At 37.6% G+C, this 22222-nt stretch overlaps 1 protein-coding gene across 1 annotated transcript; it reads right to left on the bottom strand.

Moving 5' to 3' along the window:
* Positions 1-263: 263 nt before the first annotated feature.
* Positions 264-19417, bottom strand: LOC123649106 (zinc finger protein 737-like). The gene is made up of 5 exons (XM_045567015.1): positions 19376-19417; positions 15726-15852; positions 15121-15216; positions 2618-2914; positions 264-2458 (listed from the first exon to the last, which is right to left on the bottom strand). Exons 1-5 carry the CDS (start codon positions 19415-19417, stop codon positions 264-266), a joined length of 2757 nt encoding a protein of 918 aa, XP_045422971.1.
* Between the last annotated feature and the right edge of the window lie 2805 nt (positions 19418-22222).

Here is a 22222-nt window from a genome sequence, read left to right as displayed (position 1 = left end):
AAAGTTGTACATTTATATCATTGTTACCCAGCATGACCGTCTGATGTTGAGAAATATGTAACCAGTTAACGTTATTAAAGACTCTCACACTTTGTTTACAATTCTAGGATTCTGCCCATGTATGAATTTTTTGATGTACAGGAAGATAAGAGCACCAGGTAAAGGCTTTGAAACATTCTTTATATTTGTAGGGTTTCTCTCTTGTATGAATTATCGCATCACTAGAAAACCTTAAGGAATATTTAAAGACTTTCCTGCATTCTTCACATTTGTAGAGTTTCTTGTCTATGAATTCTCTTATGTACAGAACGAGATGCGCGCTGGCTAAAGGCTTTGCCACATTCTTCACATTTGTAGGGCTTCTCTCCGGTATGAACTACCTTATGTACCTTTAGCTGAGAGGTATGGCTAAAATCCTTGCCACATTCTTTACATTTGTAGGGTTTCTCTCCAGTATGAATTCTCTTGTGTGCAGTAAGGTATGAATACCAATAAAATGCTTTGCCACACTCTTCACATTTGTAAGGTTTCTCTCCAGTATGAATTCTCTTGTGTGCAGTAAGGTATGAATACCAATAAAATGCTTTGCCACACTCTTCACATTTGTAAGGTTTCTCTCCAGTATGAATTCTCTTATGCTTAGTAAGATATAAGAACCGGTTAAAGGCTTTGCCACATTGTTCACATTTGTAGGGTTTCTCTCCAGTATGAATTCTCTTGTGCGCAGTAAGATAGGAGAACTGCTTAAAGGCTTTGCCACATTCTTCACATTTGTACGGTTTCTGTCCAGTATGAATTTTCTTATGCATAGTAAGATATGAGGACTGGGTAAAGGCTTTGCCACACTGTTCACATTTGTAGGGTTTCTCTCCAGTATGAATTCTTTTATGCACAGTAAGATACGAGAACCGCTTAAAGGCCTTGCCACATTCTTGACATTTGTAGGGTTTCTCTACAGTATGAATTTGTTTATGCATAGTAAGATATGAGCAGTAGAAAAAGGCTTTGCCACATTCTTCACATTTGTAGGGTTTCTCTTTAGTATGAATTCTCTCATGTTTAGTAAGGTATGAAAACTGCTTAAAGCTTTTGCCACATTCTATACATTTGTAGGGTTTCTCTCCAGTATGTATTTTTTTATGAACAGCAAGATATGAGCAGTAGATAAAGGCTTTGCCACATTCTCCACATTTGTAGGGTTTCTCTCCATTATGAATTTTCTGATGCTTAGTAAGATATGAAAACTGGTTAAAGGCTTTGCCACATTCTTGACATTTGTAGGATTTCTGTCCATTATGAATTCTCTTATGCATAGTAAGATATGAGCAGTGGGTAAAGGCTTTGCCACATTGTTCACATTTGTAGGGTTTCTCCCCAGTATGAATTCTCTTGTGTGCAATAAGGTATGAACACCAGTTAAATGCTTTGCCACACTCTTCACATTTGTAAGGTTTCTGTCCAGTATGAATTCTCTTATGAATAGTAAGATATGAGCAGTGGGTAAAGGCTTTGCCACATTCTTCACATTTGTAGGGTTTCTCTCCAGTATGAATTCTCTTATGCATAGTAAGATATGACAACTGGGTAAAGGCTTTGCCACATTGTTCACATTTGTAGGGTTTCTCTCCAGTATGAATTCTCTTGTGCGCAGTAAGGTATGAAAACAAGTTAAATGCTTTGCCACACTCTTCACATTTGTAGGGTTTCTCTACAGTATGAATTCTCTTATGCGTAATAAGATTTGACAACTGGGTAAAGGCTTTGCCACATTCTTCACATATATAGGGTTTCTCTCCAGTATGAATTCTCTTATGCATAGTAAGATATGACAACTGGTTAAAGGCTTTGCCACACTCTACACATTTGTAGGGTTTCTCTCCAGTATGGACTGCCTTATGTGTACTAAGATACGAGAAGTGGTTAAAGGCTTTGCCACATTGTTCACATTTGTAGGGTTTCTCTCCAGTATGAATTCTCTTGTGCGCAGTAAGGTATGAAAACCAGTTAAATGCTTTGCCACACTCTTGACATTTGTAGGGTTTCTCTCCAGTATGAATTCTCTTATGAATAGTAAGATGCGACAATTGATTAAAGGCTTTGCCACATTCTTCACATTTGTAGGGTTTCTCTCCAGTATGAATTCTCTTGTGTGCAGAAAGGTATGAGCACCAGTTAAATGCTTTTCCACACTCTTCACACGTGTAGGGTTTCTCTCCAGTATGAATTCTCTTATGCATAGTAAGATATGACAACTGGGTAAAGGCTTTGCCACATTGTTCACATTTGTAGGGTTTGTCTCCAGTATGAATTCTCTTATGCGTAGTAAGATAGGAGAACTCCTTAAACGCTTTTCCACACTCTTCACATGTGTAGGGTTTCTCTCCAGTATGAATTCTCTTATGCCTAGTAAGATGTGCCAACTGATTAAAGGCTTTGCCGCATTCTTCACATTTGTGGGCTGCCTCTCCAGTATGAATTGTGTTATGATTAGAAAGCCTTGAGAAAGATTTAAAGACTTTGCCACATTGTGTACATTTGTAAGGTTTCTCACCATCATTAATTTTCTCATGTTCAATAATATGTGAGCATTGGTTAAAGCCCTCCCCACATTGTTTACTTTTAAGAGGTTTCGCTACAGGATGTCGCATCTTGTATCTATGTATATTTGAGAATTTTTTGAAGACATTCAAACGTTCATTACACTGGAAGATTTTGGTGTGGGTAGTCGGTGAACATCGGTTAAGTCCATTATAACACTGTATCTGTTCCTTACACTGACCCACACTTTCACAATCTCTCATTAAGTTTAAATTCTCAAGGCCACAGCTTCCGTATCTTCTCGGTATCACTTTTTGAAATGAAATATTTATGCTCTGTTCTGGCAAATGGTGTTGGGTGAAATGAGAAGACATAGCTGAAAGAAATTTAAAAAATAACAAATTATTCCACTTGTGTCTTATTTTCTAAATCAGATTAATATACATTACAAATTCAACATGTAAAATTATACCAAGCACATTAGCAAGATGGCATAATACAATATACAGACCCTAATTCTCTTTTAAATAAATAAATAGAACAAAATTATACTGACAAAATTGCCTTTGTGGGAATTCTAATTGCTAGGTCAGAGTTTGCAGCACACCAGGTGAGCACAATGCCAAGAGCCACACAGAAGAGAAAGAAGAGTTTCTTATATTTACCCATCATGGCCTTTCCTCCTTAATATAACACAGTGCATACAAAAGTAAATTCCCAAACCCCAGTTTCTCCCTTAACAGAGAAAGAAAATAGTGACAGCCGTGACCATCCTTCTGGCTTTTTAGGGCACTTACAAAGACTGGTTTCTATCTACCATAAGACAGGGTGCTTCAAAGAACAGTGCTATGATTTGAAGGGCAGACTCGGTGTTCTGAAACCAAAGGTAAAAGATTGTTACAGCAGCAGAGGGACTTTAATACCACATACAGGGAACAGGTGTAGCAAATGATGACAGGCTCTTCCAAAGAAATGTGAGAAAATAGTTTTAACTGGAAAATAAACACAAAATTCCACAGAAGAAACATCTTCAGAGCAGATTTGGGGCTTCTTCTATCTCTAGTACAGTCCATTGTTTCCAGAGTTCCCCAAGAGAAAGTCACTTTGATAAAGTTTCTGAAAAGTGGCTTTTTTTAATCCTCAAATCTCTACCAAAGATTACAACACACATAAAATATCAGGGTACCATAGCCCAATCAAAGAAACAAAATAATCAGAAATAAACCACCAAGGAATGGAAATGTATAAAGTAACTGAAAAAAAAATTAAAAATAAACATCTGGGCTGGGCCCAGTGGCTCACTCCTCCAATCCTAGCATTCTGCGAGGCTAAGGTGGGAAGATGACTTGAGGTTGGGAGTTTGAGATTAGCCTGAACAAGAGTGAGACCCTGTCTCTACCAGGAATAGAAAAATTAGCTAGTGTGTTGGTGCAAACTGGTAGTTTAAGCTACTGGAGATGATAAGGCAGGAGAATTGCTTGAGCCCAGGAATTTGAGGTTGCTGTGACCTATGATGATTCCCCCGGCACTCAAGCCAGGGTAACAGAGCAAGACTCTGTCTCTAAAATTAAAGAAAAATAAAAAAATAAAATAAAATAAAATAACCATGTGAATGATGCTTAATGAGTGAAATGAGAATACTGACTACGAAACGAAATCAGGAAAATGAGAATATCAATGAAAAATAAAATCATAAAAAGAAATTAAATTGTTTAGCTGAAGCATATGATAATAAATGACTGAGAAATTTTCTAATGTAAGAATAAAGACATAAAAAATCAAGAAGCTCAACATACTTCAGCTAGGAGAGACACCAAGGGACACCTAACAAGGCAGATAATAAGCAAAGTTTTGGAAATCACACACAAGAAGAGAATCTTGAAAGCAGCGGAGCAAAAATGATGTGTCAATTGCAAAAAGAATAAAAACTTCAAAGCAGAAACAACATATTAAGCAAAACTGCCCATTTAAATAAAGAAAAATAAAGACTGATCAAGATAATTAGATTCTGAAAAGGTTTATCACCACTAGAGACATGCCCCACAAAAAAATGCCAAAGAGAGCCCCTTGCATTGAAAATAAAAAGATGCTAGAAAACAACACAAACTCATATGAAAATAGATAGCTTTCCTGGAAAAATACATAAGTACACTTAAGTAAAATTCTGTAGTATTATAATGACAGTACAGAAAACACTTTTAGTCATGCTCTAATACTTGCAAACAAAAACAAAAAAATACCACTAAACCTCCATTAATGGGTGTACAATGTAAAAAGATATAATTGGTGATATCAATAACAAAAGTCGAGGGCAGAAGTAATGACGAAGAATTTTTATATACAACTAAAGTTAAGGTGTTACCAGTTTAAATAGATTCTTGTAACTATAAGAAGCATTGTATAATCACTAACCACAATATCTATAACGACACACTAAAATAATAAGAATTGAGTCAAAGCATGTGACTACAAAACACAATGAGACACAAAGATAGAAAAATGGGGCAAAATAGCTACAAGAATCAAAATAATCATAATAATAAGATGGCAATAGTAAGTCCTTCTCTTTCAGAAATTTATATAAATATTCAGGGGCTGAAATTCACAATCAAAAGACAATTGAATAAAGACAGCAATTTAAGAAAATCAAAAAAAGCAACTCTGTATTGTGTGCAAGAGACTCATCATCAATCAAATGAACAAAATGGACTAAAATTGGGAGGACAGAAAAAGACATTCCAAGCAAATTTTAGTCCAATGAGAGTAGGGGAGGTCACAATTAGGCATATACAGTATATTTTGAGGCAAAAATTCTCCTATTTCATAAAATATACTTCAAGTAAAAACTGTTATAAAAGACAAAGAAAGATATTAAATAACAAAAAAGTATTCATTCACTGGGAACCTATCATTTATTTTTATATATTTATATATATAATGTTATATATCTATCTGTATAAAATCAGGGTTGCCAAACATGTAAAGCAAACATTCACAAAACTGAATCAAGAAATACATAGCAATATAATAATGTTAGGATATTTCCATACCCTACTTTTGGTAATGAATAATAATGTGGCCGGGTGCAGTGGCTCACGCCTGTAATCCTAGCACTCTGGGAGGCCGAGGCGGGTGGATCACTCGAGGTCAAGAGTTCGAGACCAGCCTGAGCAAGAGTGAGACCCCGTCTCTACTAAAAAAATAGAAAGAAATTATCTGGCCAACTAAAAATATATATAGAAAAAAATTAGTCGGGCATGGTGGTGCATTCCTGTAGTCTCAGCTACTCGGGAGGCTGAGGCAAGAGGATCACTTAAGCCCAGGAGTTTGAGGTTGCTGAGAGCTAGGCTGATGCCACGGCACTCACTCTAGCCTGGGCAACAAAATGTGACTGTGTCTCAAAAAAAATAAATAAATAATAATAATAATAATAATAATGCAAGACACAATATTAATCAGGAAACAGAAAACTTGAAAGCACTATAAAACAAGTATATCTAATACGTATTTAAAGAACACTCCACACAACAGCACAATACACAATCTTTTCAATAGTTCATAAGACACTCTTTTGGACTGAACATCTGTTAGGACACTAAACAATTCTTTATAAACTTTTACAAATTAAAAGCTTACAGATTATTGTTTGTGACCAACCAAAATGGAATGAAAGTAGAAATCAATAACAGAAGGCAAGCCAGAAAATCCACAAATAAATGGAAACTAAATCACACATTCTTGAGAATGCTCTTGCTCAAGGGTTGGAGGACTCACTATCGTAAATATGTCCATACTGCCCAAAATGATCTACAAATTCCATGCAATCTCTTTAACATTTTCAATGTCATACTTTGAAGAAAAAGAAAAAGCAGTTCAAAAATCATGTGGAATGCCAAAGTACATGAAGAGCCCAACAATCTCCAAAAAAAGAAACAATGTTGGACGCACCACACCTTCTGACTTCAAGACATGTTACAAAGGCACAGTAATCAAAGCAGTGCGCTACTAGCGTAACGGCAGACAACGAGACCAAGGAAAAAAAACAGGGCAGATATAAAACTATCACATAAACGGTCATATGAAGAGTTATTTGGACATACATATTCCTTGTAACATTATTCATAAAAGCCAGTATGTGAAAACAAACCAAACTTGCCTCACAAAACGAATAGATAAATATAATTTGGCATATAAAAATAATGGAATACTACTCTGCTTTTAAAAAGCAGGAAATTTTCTAACATCTATGATAAAGAAAAGTCTTGACATTGTTAAGTGAAATAAGCCAGTCTCCCCTAAAAAACAGATACTTCACAAATCTACTTATATAAAAAATATAAAGTAGTTACATTTTTAGAGACAAAAAAATAGAATAGTGTTTGTAAAGGACAGTGGGGAAAATAGGTAGTTGGTTCATGTATGTTGAGTTTTAGTTTTACAAGACAAAAATGTTCTAGAGACTTATGTTGCATAACAATGTCAACATACTTTACATGACTAAAGCATATAATCAAAATATTTAACACTGTAAATTTCATGTGTTTTTTTACAATGAAAAATAAACAATAATACCAAAAATAGTGTTTTCAAGCTTTTCAAAAATTATCTTCAAATGTTTCACACAAGGATAATATATATTCACCAATAAATACCTGTTGAAATTAATAAAATTTTCATGGCTATTCACCTAGACACAGGATAAAATAACCATTGACCACCAACCAAGAAAAAAATACTATTCATAAATAAATTAGGAGTAATATTTATACAGGCAAACAAACACAAAGAAAATCACATTGGCAAACATGACTGATTTATACTTGACTTTTGCTACACAATGTCTTAAAGTGTACAGGTAAAAACTAAAAACATAACTAACTGATGTGAGGTAACCTACTTTAAAAATGAAACAGAACTATAAAACTACAAAACAAAATTTAAAAAAATTTTAACCCATGAAATTCTGAATAAGCGTAGTGTATTACTGAAGAATTCTAGATAACTATAATTTTCAAGAATGACTGGGCATCCATGAAGAGCACAGATTTTAAATCATTACCATAAGGTTAGGGCAGTATTACTTCACAAAAACATACTATAATCTTTCATAAAAAAGCTTTGATAAAAAAATTTTAAAGATTAGGCATTCAAATGACACTAGAGCAACTGCTGTCTTATGTTATTAATATATTGCTGCTCTTACACAAAAGAGAAAGGCTGACTCCAGGTTTCAGAAGCAAAACAAAAGTGTTAAATTTCTTAATACAGGTAAAATATGGATGTTGTAAAATATGGTGTGAAACTCATATATAAGATGCACAATTAGGAATAAATTATGTTATCATTCAGATAAAGGTTGGTAACATTGGATGAAAATGCTAATATTTGCATGCAACAAATTGAAAGATACGAACCAGTCATTTTAATAAATGTGAGGTGCATGCTAATTATCTAATTCAGATTTTATAAAACATAAATTTCAGCACACTATTTCAGAAATCTGAAAGTTCTCTATTAACACATGCACAATATAAAATAATATAATTTTTCACGTTAATAACAAAGTGGGGGTGTAAACAGCTGTGGTTTTTTTATTTCAAATGAAGTTAAGTTGCTAATGTTTCTGTACTCTCCATTTGTCCAGGTGTTCAAAAAGAAACTACCTATATATCTATACATGTTATGCAAAAGAAAACAAAAACAATCAAAGAAGGTAATACAAAAGCAATAAAATGAAGGCATTAAGAGAAGAAATGAGGGTAACGACACAAGAACTGAAGAGTAATTTCACTTCTTTCAATAATTACTTTAAATATAAATGGACTAAACTCTTTAATATAAAAAAGATAGTATGAGTGAATGGATTAAGAATACATGAGTTTTGGCTGGTCCGAAGGTAGTGAGTTATCTCACTTGATTGTTCACAGTCAGTTACAGATTAAACTCCTGTTCTACTACTTTCTCCCTTCTCACTACTGCACTTGACTAGTCTTTAAAAAAAAAGTAAAAAGATTTAAATATACTTTAAAAAATGAAAGAAAAAAAGAAGAATAAATGAGTTTCTACAATATTCTGTCTACAAGAGACTCATTTTAGCTCTAAGGTGTCAAATAGGCTGAAAATAAAAAAATAAAAAATATATATTCCATGAAAATAGTAACTACAAGTGGGTGTAGGGGGCATAATTATATTAGACAAAATATACTTTATGTCTAGGTATGGTGGCTCATGCCTGCAATCCTAGCACTCTGGGAGGCTGAGGCAGGAGGATCGTTTGAGCTCCGGAGTTTGAGGACCAGCCTGAGCAAGAGTGAGACCCTATCTCTACTAAACAGAAAAATTAGGAGGGCATGGTGACATATGTCTGTAGCCTCAGGTACTTGGGAAGCTGAGGCAGGAGGATCACTTGAGCTGTGGAGTTTGAGGCTGCAGTGAGCTATGATGATGTCACTGTAATCTAGCCAAGGTGACAGAGCAAGACTATCTCCAAAGGAAAAAAAAAAATACACTTTTGGTCAAAACTGTCATGAGAAACAAAGACTGATATTACAAAATGATAAAATGAGTCCATTTACAGGAATCTATAACAGTAAAATATATATGTATGTAAGTGTATCTAAAAGCACATGTATAGGTTACATATATTATATAATGTGTTGTATAATATTACATCACATGTATATATGACATTACATATTTCAAATATATGAAACAAATATTGGCAGAAGTGAAGCAAGAAATACACTGTAACACGGTGACTAAGACCCCACTTTCAAAAATGAATAGAAAAATCAGATATGAGCTCAATAATAAAATAGAAAACTCAAACAGCATTATACACCAATTAAACCTAACAGACATGTACAGAACTCTCAAGTCAAAAGCAGCAAAATATACAATGTTTTCAATTACACATGGTATCTTATATTAGAACACATCAAGTCTGATCAAATTTAAGATGACTGAAATCATACAGTGCATGCTGACCAAAATGAAATGAAACCAGAAATGAAAAGCAGAAGAAAAACTGGCAAATCCAAAAAGATGTGGATATTAACCATACTCTTAAACATATTCTTGCTCAAGAATTGGACTACTTGATATTATTAACATGTCAGTAATACCCACAGTGATAAATTCAATGTAACCTCTCTCTCACAATCCCAATGGCACCTTTTTTTACAAAAGTATTTTAAAAATTCTAAAATTTATTTAGAAACTAGGATTAGCCAAATACCCTTTAAAAAGAAGAACCAAGAGACAATACACTTCCTGATTTCAAAATGTATCACAAAGCTACAAAAAGAAAAACAATGTGATACTGGCATAAAGACAAATAGATCACAAAACAGAATAGAGAGCCCAAAAAACTGGTTTTCACAGGGGTGCCCATGACCACCCAATGGAAAAAGAGAGTCTCTTCAACAAATGCTGTTGACAACTGGATACCTATATAAAAAAAAACTGAAGTTGGACTAATCCCTTGCACCACATACAAAAATATTTTTAAATGGGTTAAATACTTAAAACATAAAAAATATAACTAATAAAACTCTTAGAATATATAGGAAAAAGATCATGACATTAGTCTTAGCGTTGTTCTTTTGGATGTGACATCAAATGCATAAGCAAAGGAACAGAACAGAACAGTGGGACTAAACGATATTTCAGAATTTATGTACATAAAAGAAAACATTCAGTTGAATGAACATGCCACCTAAGAAATGGGTCAAAATATCTGTAAGTCACATATATGATAGGAGTTAATACTCAGAATACATAAACTAAAATAAAACAAAAACTGAATAACTCAATTAAAAAATGAACAAAGAATTGAACTGACATTTTCCCAAAGACACACAAGTGTGCAGCAAGCATTTGAAAGGATACGCAATATTACTAAATTTTAGAGAAATGCAATGCAAAGTCAGTGAAATATCACCTCACACTCAGAACGGGCAATATAAAAAAAAGTTTGTCAAAGATATACAGGAATGTTTTTTGAAATACTGGTGGGACTAAATGATGCAGACATGATGAAAAATATATGAAGAATACTAAAAAAATTAAAAATGAAAAGTAACATATGATCCAGAAATCCCAAGTCTGGGTCTCCATCCCAAGTATGCAGTGCAGAAGCTAGAGATGTGTGCACACCCACGTTCACTGTAGCATCACCCCACACACGCCAGAGGCATGGATAACAGATGTCACTCACATGATGAACAGATAAAGACAATGGAATATTATTAAGCCTTAAAAATAAAAATCTTAGGCCAGGTGTGGTGACTCATGCCTATAATCTTAGCACCTTGGGAGGCCAAGGCAGGAGGATTGCTTGCGGCCAATAGTTTAAGGTCACCCTGAGCAAAATATTGAGACTGTTGTCTTGTCAAAAAACAAAAATTAGCTGGGCATGGTGGTGTGTGCCTGCAGTCCCAGCTACTCTGGAGGCTGAGGCAAGAGGACCACTTAAATGCACTATACCACAGGCTACAGACTGAGACCCTGCCTCCTGTCTCAAAAAAAAGAAAAAAAGAAAAAGAAAGAAAATATTGCCAAATTCTATAAAGACAAACCATGACATTATCTGGCTAACTGAAATTAGCCAGTAACAATGTGACAGAGTTTCGGATTGCACTTAATATGATGTATTTTAAGCAGTCAAATTCAGAAACTGAAAATAGAATGAGTTTTGCCAAGGGCTGGAGAGAGGGTAAAATGGGCAGTTGTTACTTAATAGGTGTTTAGTTTTAGCTTTGCAAGACGTAAAAGTTCAGAGGTCTTGTGCATAACAATAAAAATACACCTACTATTAATCAAATGTACACTTAAAAACATTTAAGGTGGTAAATGTTCTTATTTTTAAATAATTCAAAAAGATAGCTAAAATAGCTATGCATTTTTTAAAATGACCTTTTTTTTTTTTAAACAACAAGAGGCATATTTATTGAGTTTAACAATGAACAACATAAAATGCGCCATTAAGGATGTGGGCAAAAAGGTGCAAGCCCCAACTGCGGGGTCTGCAGCCGCCACGGAGCGACCCTCGGCCCGCACTGCCGCCGGCTGCGCGCTCCCCGTGGGCCGTGCGATCCAGGTCCCGCAGCCGTGGGGCCCGTCCAACTGCGGTTTTCCACGCGTGTCTGCACGCGAGCGACCAGGCCCCGGCCCGCGGAGGGCCCGGCGAGCACGCAGCCCACGCGGGCGCGGGGAAGGGCGGTGCCGTGCTCACGCGGTCTGCACACGAGGCCCTTGCCCACCTGCCCGCCTGGCAGCCCGCCTCGGCTCCGCACCCACACCCGCACCCGCCAGGCGCCACCCGCACCGCACCCACTCCCGCACCCGCCAGGCACCACCCGCACCGCACCCGCCGGGCGCCATCCGCACCGCACCCGCACCCACACCGCACCCGCACCCGCCGGGCGCCACCCGCACCCGCACCACACCCACACCCGCACCCGCACCACACCCACACCCGCACCGCACCCGCACCCGTCGGGCGCCACCCGTCTGGAATGCGACGCAACAGTTGCCTCCCAAACGCACTGAAGCGCGGGAGCGTCTCCCTCCTACCAAGCCGACACGCATTCCTCACGAAGTGCACGGCGCGTTTAAGACTAGCTCCGTGACTGCTCACCCAGACAGGACGAAACCACCATGGAAAACCAGCCAGAAAAAGAAATACACAGAATAGTCATAGCCAAACTTGGGGTAATATTTGTAGAGACAAACTCACATACGTTATTTTTAATATACACGGCACATTCATATTTTAAACACACATTGCCTTAGAAGTGTTGTGATTTCATCCAAAATTTTAATACAACAGGGAAAGCAAACACACAAAAAAACTGACGTGTAAAAAAGAAACACAGTAATATGGAATCGCAAAACGAGAATAAAATAAATGTTTAGACATAAAATCCTGTGTGAAATATTGCTTTACCATTAAAAAAATTTTTTTCTGGATAACTACAATGTTCAACTATGACTGTAAACCCATGTACAGCAGGTTTTTTAAATCATTGCTATGCTATACAGCAATAAAATTTCACAAAAAATGTATTACAGGCCGGGCACGGTGGCTCACGCCTGTAATCCTAGCCCTCTGGGAGGCCGAGGCAGGTGGATTGCTCGAGGTCAGGAGTTCGAGACCAGCCTGAGCAAGACCCTGTCTCTACTAAAAAAAAAAAAAATAGAAATAAATTATCTGGCCAACTAAAAATCTATATAGAAAAAATTAGCCGGGCATGGTGGCGCATGCCTGTAGTCCCAGCTACTCGGGAGGCTGAGGCAGGAGGATCGCTTGAGCCCAGGAGTTTGAGGTTGCTGTGAGCTAGGCTGACGCCACAGCACTCACTCTAGCCAGGGCAACAAAGTGAGACTCTGTCACAAAAAAAAAAAAAAAAAAAAAATGTATTACAATCATTAACAAAAGGATCTAATCAGAATATCTAAGCATTTAAAAACATTAAAGATAACTTTTATTATGTTATTACAGTATTCATGCTATTCTTACAAAAACTGAAAATGCTGTAATTCATCCTTGGCAGCAAAGAAAAGCTTATATTTGAAAATAAAGTAAAAATAAATTTTGAAAAATATGATGGGAGTCACTGCCATGTAAAATAAACATTTGGCAAAAATTATATTATAATTTAGATATCGGTTGAGAAAAGAGGATGACAATTCTCCCATCCAAGTACTAACCAGGCCCGACCCTGCTTAGCTTCCGAGATCAGGCACATTTGGGGGTGTTATGGCCGTAGATGACAATTCTAATGATTCGTTTTTGCCTGCAGTAAACTCAAACGTTCAAGTGAACCTTTTAATTATTATGGGATACCTATGGATTATCTAATTTATTTCTTGCATAATGTGAAATTCTAGCATATTATTCTGAATTTTTGAATCTAAAATTGTAGAAAATTTAATATAGAATAAAATGGAAAGTGAAAATACACAGAGTGTGAAATCAGGAAGATGATGGAATAAAAAGCCCCCCGCTTGTTTATCTCCCCACAACAACGAACATTTGGCAGCCACCTATGACAAAAGTGCCTCTATGACAGCCCAACACAGTGGCTCACACCTGTAATCTCGGCTACTAGGAGGCTGAGGTGAGAGGATCACTTCAGTCCAGCAGTTGGAGATGAGCCTGGGTGATATAGTCAGATCACTCTTAAAACAGTGCTTTTATGAGAGCTTCAGGATCCAGAGAGAAGGGCGTAAAACCCTGATAAAGCCCTATACCAAGGAGGGTTATTTTAAGAAGGCAGGCCCTCATTCATGTGGCAAACTTGGGAAACCCTCGTCTTAGCTACAGAACAGGAAATGGCCCACTCAACTTGGTCCCGCTGAGAGTTATGCAGTGACTACGTAGGCACCTCCAGCTTCTCCCAGTCATGGTCTGGGAGTGGTGCTGCCTATCCAGAGACCTGAGAAGCGATGACCGTTTGTGGTCATGGAGACAGTCCTACAGACCTTAGTTCTCACTGTGGCCTCTGAAGCAGCTCTGTGACTCAGTTCCATCCCTCTTAGCCACAGTCCTAGGCCAGTCCTGCCCACCACGGTACCCAGGCAGTGAGCTGGGGCAACCCTCTGACGTCCTCAGCGGGAGCAACGCTCATCCGTACACCTGATACCAGGCCTGCCCCAGGCAGAACCAACTGCACGTGCCTCCCCCACAGATCAGTGTCCTGAAGGCTCATGAAGACAGGATTTACAGCTACACCAGCCCCTGCTAAGAAGCCCACATTAAAGACAGACCTCACTGCATACCTGGCAGCAGAACTGACACCCAGCTATAACCCATCTTATCTGTAAACCCAAAGGAGATCCCATCAGCCAAGAAGGGAAGGGTACCAAGAGGGAACATCTCTACCTGCTGGAACTGGCTCATAAGCTGGAAAAGGTGTTAGTTCCTTCAATGCACAGACACCAATGCAAGTTGCATTATGCCCATTCTTAATGCTTCTATTTTAACATATATATATATATATATTTTAGTTGTCCAGCTAATTTCTTTCTATTTTTAGTAGAGACGGGGTCTAGCTCTTGCTCAGGCCGGTCTCAAACTCCTGAGCTGGAGCGATCCACCCACCTCGGCCTCCCAGACTGCTAGGATCATAGGCGTGAGCCACCGCGCCTGGCCAGTGTTCTGGAATTTCTAAACCAAATACCAATATCACCACTACACTCACACATTTCACATATGATGAAAAAAGGAAAATTAAAAACTGGTTTAACAGAGTTTCTCAAAACATACATAGATATTCCCATGTCCTGAAAAACAATGCAAGAGCAGTGAGATCCTGCAGTCTCTTATAAGCCATCAACAAGACTTGGCTTTTCACTGTAACCTCAAAGGAAGATCACTGAAGGGAAGGTCAAGTCCTTAGATAGCTTAAGAACAAGGGACAGAGATGCCCAAATGTGAGAACAAGAGAAAGAAGCCCAGGCTGTTCAGAAACCATTTCCACTGGAGCAGAGTTTTCCAAACCACACTTAAAGGTCTGGCTTCCTCCTTGACCTGTGGACCTCTCACCTGTGTCATCTGCTTCACTCACTTCCACCTACCTGGGTGTTCTGCTACTGTCTCATGTCTCTTCACCTTCCAGGGCTCTTTCCTTTGCTCCAGACAGGTGATCAGGTCTGGCTTAGAGGCTGCAAGACCTGTTTTATTAGAAAAATTTATATCACTCTTGCTGGTATTCTCCAGTTACCAACCGAGTACTCTGCTCAGTAGAGAAGAGAAAATGTTATGGAAGATTTTAGAAAATTAATCAAAAAGTATCATTTTCTGATAGAATCTTGAGAATATTTAAGAACTATTTAAAAGTTGTGGGTCCTTAGATCTATTACCCAGTCCTAGTGAATTAAAAACGGATGGTGGAAATGGGATTTAATGGTGTGGACAACAATATTTTATACCACTAAATTTCTGGGATTACCACTAATCTAGAGTGAAAGATACAGATCAGCTCAAAAAAGAGTAAGATTAATGTCCGGATAAAGAATGTTGAAGATTTTTTTTTCTATACCAACAAATCCCCCAGTTTTCCTTAGAAAGAATAATCTGAAACTCATTCATATAAAGCAGAAACTCCCAGAAAACATTCCACAAGGGAGGGTTATGAAATCCTTAGTGTGGAATAGAAATTGTGTATTGAATTGATCCTCACCCAGGGAGAACAGGTTTCTGTAGTTCTCTAACATCACATCCCTATACAAATTCCGCTGGGCAGGGTCCAGGCACTCCCACTCCTCCAAGGAGAAATTTATGGACACATCCCCGAATGTCAACAGTTCCTGAAAGAAAAACACATATTTACAAAGTGGCTGTGGGAAGAGTTCTTAACGTGACTCCAGGTGAAGTGAGAGAGGGAGAGTACTGGTTCTCACTCAAATGAGTGACTGCTATTGTTTAAAAGGACAATTTTTAACACAGAAATATTCTCTAAATCTGAGGAAGGAGGATGACATAAGATCCACAAAACCAGTGTAGATACTATAGTTTTCTAGATGATACAGTTGTAAAATTCAAAGCACCAACAACCATGTACATTTTTGAGTGCTGCATTTACATCACACAGGATTAGCTATATATATATATTCCAGATACAAAGTAACGCTGAGTTAAAAGGTACCTCTCAAACTTTAATGAGTAAAACAATGAACTGGAGATCTTATTCAAATGCAGATTTTCATTCAGGAGATCTGGGGTGAAGCCTGAATTTCTAACAATCTCACAAGCGATGTCAAAGCTCCTGGTCCATGAGGAATGCCTTTCAAACACCCAGTAAGTGGCAAATCCCAGTTTATCTGACCAGAAAATGAAGATGAGAGCCTTCATTTTCCAAAGTAAGCTATATGCAAAGAGAATCTAAAAAGAAAAAGGAGCTTCCAAATTAAATGTGACAGTTTACACACATCAGTTGGTAAATCTTCACGAGGTAATTAACTCTACGGTGGAAAAATCTGTCAGACAGAACGTTAACCAAGTGAATAAAATTAGCAACAACTGCAGTAGGACAGTTGTTTTGATGCACACAGGAAGACACATGTTCACTGAAAGTTCAGTAAATGAAAATAACTATATATCATATCAATATGACCACACAGAGGAAACTCTAGTTGACTTTAAAGTCCAGTACACTAATAGGGAATGTTTACTGAGGTATACATGTTCTATCTGTACCAGACATTCAAAATGACATAATTTCCAGGTTTTAGAAACTGATGCTAAACATATAAATACAGGAAGCTTCCAATATGCTTTTACAACGTAGTATTACCTGAAGTAAAAAGTGAATAAAGTCAGCAAAGACAACTTGAAGTTAATTGCAACTGTCAAAATAGGTACTGAAGTCCTAAAAAATAAGATTACATTAAACCCAGAATTTCATTAAAAATTAATACATTGTATGTGTATGTTATTGAAATACAAACATAAAGATAAAAAATATGTTATGTGGAGTTGATTTAAGACATAAAAAATCTAAACATTATTCACTATTGTGAAAATAGCATTTTCTAAACAAATATGCATTTTTATCTATACCTGTCTATATGATCTGTTTATATATTATCCATCCATCCAGAGGATGTATGAGAAATAAACTTAAAATAAATGGGAGTGGTCTAATAAAAGATGTGTTTGAAATGTATGAGGAAAGTTAGATTATTACATAGCGTCCAGAGACTTGCATATCACATCAGAAAAGTGAGATTATTGCCTCAAATCTTTAGCTGCACTTAGGATTATTACCTTACAATAAGGGAAATCATGTTCATTTGTATGGGGAATAAAAGTCCTTCTTAAACTGAATATAAAATATAAAAAGTATCATTGAAAAAGTCTGACAAAGTAGATGATCTCAAAAATAAACGTCTCTGTACTATTGTGCCTGGACCTATGAACAAAGTTCAGCGATCTATATATGTTTTATAATCCTCTCCCTCTGATGTTTTACATTCTCAGGCCAGTAGGGCTTCATTACCAGAACCCTCTAACTTTCAACTAACTATTTGACTTTTTTGAGTTTTTTCCCAGAACTGGCAGAATTTCTGAGAGACAAAGGAATTGAAGGCCCTTGCTCAGGAATCCTGATGCCAAGACTCACCATCCCTCACTAACCTGCTCCAATGCATGTAGTACCTCATCACTTTTAACACAACCTGCCCCAATGCATACAGTCTTTTGTTTTTTTGGGTTTTTTTATGCCTTTTTATTATTTTAAACACAAGGTACTTTGTTAGTAGCATATAGTCTTTTGTTAAAAATCTTGCCCATTCTGTGAACTGGGAAGTGTGAAGAAGTAAAAAAACAAACACACACACACACACACACACACACACACACACACACACACACACGCAAAACTTGCCTTTATGACTTGCAGGAAAAGAAATACAGGAATCGTTGTTTGTAACAGAAACTGGTATTCTCCACACTGTGGCTTTTTTGAGCACCAAATCTGTAGACATATCTTATCCAATTTTTTCAAACCCAATTTTACTTAATTTTCACAAGATCTTTTCAAGCTCTACTAATTCTTAAAAATGCATGGTCTGGTTTACATTTTAAAAAGAATTTCCCTCGTTAGTCTAAATAATATAAATGCAGATGTCATGCTATCCCAGCAACTGCAGGAAAATATGAGAAGACTGGTTTCATGATAATCACTTTCCTTTGTCTGATGAATTCTGCAGCTATTTCAGAATACTCATGAAACCTCCCAGATAACAGTACACTAATCCCACAATAAGCCTACTAAGCTACTAAATAATGTATTCCTACTTTTATGGAAATAGCAGTATTATTTATTATGAAAGCTTCTATGGATATTCTTAGTCTACAGTTTAAAAGACAAGCATACATAACTCTACAAACCAGTTTACAGACCAACACATATGTAAGGAATAATTACACTACATATAAATTTCTCCTGTAAAGAAAATAAAAATCTCAGAACCCCCTCCCGCCGCTTATGTACAAGGGAAGCTGAAGTCTGGAGGCCGAGTCATGCAACATCTGCTTCCAAATGAACAGCTCTTACTAACGTTATGCATCAGCCAGATCCCCGTGAGAAGTAAAAGGGCTCAGGTATCCAGGTATCTACAAGGACTGACCCCACAGATCATTCACGAAGAAATTCTTAGCTGGCCTCCCATAAACAAAGACATACAAATTGTAACTTTAGGTTTGCAGGCTAAGTCTACTCCTCAATCTGAAGTCTGTCTGATTCCACAGAAATGTTGATTACAGGCTTATCTTCCCAGGTACAGGGGACAGAGGACAAGATCAAGCATTCTTCCAACTACCCAGGGACATCTGCATAATTGGTTCTTCCTTTACTCTCTTTTTTTCTTCAAAAATTCACCTTACCTTATGTAAAATGGAGATTTCCTGGGCACTGAGAAAAGTCTAACAAGAATGTAACCACTTACCTCACTTCCCCCCTGCTTTTTATTTCTGTGTGCCCACTTCTGTTAAATACCGAGTTTCCACATCACCTTAATGTGAAACAGACCACAGATGCTTCTGTGGTTTGTGCTTTTCCCAGGAACATCTCAAACTTTGGTGTAATAAACCTCAACTGATTGAGATCTTTGCCTAAGTCACTTGTTGTGGGTTCTCATAACAAAGGTCATATCCAAGGTTACATGAGTCCGAGTCTTCCAGGGAGCTGTCCTCACCTTCACTCAAGTAAATTATTTAGACTTTCTTTCTCAAGCTTCTTTCTTTACGTTGACATTTCTGGGGCTCTAACCAAGATGCTGAGTGACCTCCTTTCCTGCAAACATCAAATACTCCTCCCGGACTCAGTACCTGGCCAGCCAGAAGCCCGAGTTCCTCTGGCTCCAAATACATTCTTGCATATAAGGCATGAGTCCTCTTGAATTCGGTTACTCTTTCAGGAGGTCTAGAGCTTACGTAAGCTCTCTTTCTTTCAGGACTCCCTTTCTAGAGCAGAGACTTCTGTCTCTGACTACAGAAAGGATATGCAGCTTTCAAGATTTTAAAAAACCTTCCTTCCCTGCCTCTTCCTCAGAAAGGAAGGTCTGGTTAATAGTATTGACAATCTATTAATAGTACTGGCAGTTCCAGTTTATTTTGGCATAAAATCATATAACATCCTTTTAAAATTGCAGCTGCTCTCTACCATTTATAATTCAGACCTTTTTTAAAAAATTTGTTGCCAATTCTTATTACATTCAAACCAAAAAATGCATGTGGATTAATCCTCTAACCCCCAAAAGAAGCAGCAACTGCTCCCTGTGACCCACGTGTATGTGGTGGGGAACTAGAGATCTTACTGAGATGCTGGGACATTTCTCACGGATGTGTAGCAGTCTCAGGGCCTCCCTACAAGGATGTCTGCCAGGGACTTTCAGCTCAGCTGGAAGCTGCACATACAGAGTGGTCACCAAGCACCTTCACACTCTTCTACCACAAGCTGATCAGCGATTCCAAGAGAAGTAAAAGAGCAATTCACAACTTTTTAATATTTAATTTTCTTTTTACCTTTTTTTTTTTTTTTTTGAGACAGAGTCTCACTCTGTTGCCTGGGCTAGAGTGCTGTGGCATCAGCCTAGCTCACAGTAACCTCCAACTTTTGGGCTCAAGCAATCCTCTTGCCTCAGCCTCCCGAGTAGCTAGGACTACAGGCATGCGCCACCATGCCCGGCTAATTTTTTCTCTATATATTTTTAGCTGTCCGTATAATTTCTTTCTATTTTTAGTAGAGACGGGGTCTCGCTCTTGCTCAGGCTGGTCTCAAACTTCTGAGTTCAAACAATCCGCCCACCTTGGCCTCCCAGAGTGCTAGGATTACAGGCGTGAGCCACCACGCCTGGCCTCTTTTTACTTTTTAAATTTCAGAATATTGTGGGGGTATAAACATTTTGGTTACATATATTACCTTTGCCTCACACAAGCATGCCCTTCCCCCATATAGTGCACTGAGCACCCATTAGTTGTGAGTTTACATACCCCCAAAACCCCACCACCACCTGACCAGCACCCAGTGAATATTACTTACATGTGAGCACCTTAGTGTTGATCAGTCAGTACCAATTTCATGGCCAGTACATGTGGTGCTTGTTTTTCCATTCTTGTGATACTTCACTTCAAAGGATGGGCTCCAGCTCTATCCAGGATAATACAAGAGGTGCTAGATCACCATTGTTTCTTGTGGCTGAGTAGTACTCCATAGTACACATATACGACATTTTATTAATCCACTCATGTATTGATGGACACTTGGGTTGTTTCCACATCTTTGCAATTGTGAATTGTGCTGCCATAAACATTCAAGTCCAGATGTCTTTATTATAGAATGTCTTTTTTTCCTTTGGGTAGATGCCTAGTAGTGGGATTGCTGGATCAATTGGTAGTTCTACTTTTAGCTCTTTGAGATATCTCCAAGTTACTTTCCACAGGGGTTGTACTAATCTGAAGTCCCACAAGCAGGCAATGTAAGAGTGTTCCTACCTGTTCACATCCACACCAGCATTTGTTGTTTTGAAACTTTTTGAGAAGTCATTCACACTGAAGTTAGGTGATATCTCATTGTGGTTTTGATTTGCATTTCCCTGATGATTAGACAGGTTGAGCACTTTTTATATGTTTGCTGGCCATTATTCTATCTTCCTCATCTTTTCGGTTCATGCCCTTTATCCACTTTTTGATGGAGATGTGTGATTTTTTTTCTTGCTTATTTTCTTAAGTTGTATATAGATTCTTGTTATGAGCCCTTTTTCAGATGTGTAGAAAACAAATATTTTTTCCCATCCTGGAGGTTGTCTATTCACTCTAATGATAGTTCCCTTGGCTGCGTAGAAACTTTTTAATTTGATCAGGCCCCATTTATTTATTTTTGCTGCTGCTGTGATTGCTTTGGGGTCTTCTTCATAAATTCTTTGCCTAGGCCAATGTCTATAAGAGTTTTCTCAACATTTTCTTCTAGAATTCTTAAGGTTTCACACCTTAGGTTTAGATCTGTTATCCATCATGAGATAATTTTTGTCAGAGGTGAGAGGTGGGGATCCAGTTTCAATCTTCTGCATGTGGTTATCCAGTTTTTTGAGCACCATTTGCTGAATAGAGATTCTTTTTCCCAGTGTATGTTTTTGTCTACTTTGTCAAAGATTAGCTGACGATATGAGGAAAGTTTTATCACTGGGTTCTCAGCCTTGTTCCAAGGATCTATATCTCTGTTCTTGTGCCAGTTCCATGCTGTTTTCATTATCATAACCTTGTAGAAAAGCTTGAAGTCTGGTAGATTAATGTCCCAATTTGTTCTTTTTGCTTAAGATTGCTTTGGTTATACCAGGTCTTCTCTGGTTCCGTATGAAGCAGAGAATTAATTTTTTTCTAGATCTGCAAAGAATGATGATGGTATTTTGATCGGGATTGCACTAACTCTGTAGGCCACTTTGGGTAGTACATTTTAACAATATTGATTCTCCCAATCAATGAGCATGGTAGGGTTTTCCATCTGTGTACATCTTTCACAATTTCTGTCCTCATCATTTTGTAGTTCTCCCTATATAGGTTTCTCACCACCTTCGTTAAATATATTCCTAAATATTTAATTCTTTTTGATACTGTTATGAAAGGTGTTGCGTCCTTGATTTGACTTTTGGCTTCACTGTTATTGGCATATATGAATGC

The sequence above is a fragment of the Lemur catta genome, chromosome 13 (assembly GCF_020740605.2).
Source record: "Lemur catta isolate mLemCat1 chromosome 13, mLemCat1.pri, whole genome shotgun sequence".
Classification (NCBI taxonomy): domain Eukaryota; kingdom Metazoa; phylum Chordata; class Mammalia; order Primates; family Lemuridae; genus Lemur; species Lemur catta.
This window is presented reverse-complemented; position numbering and strand designations above follow the sequence as displayed.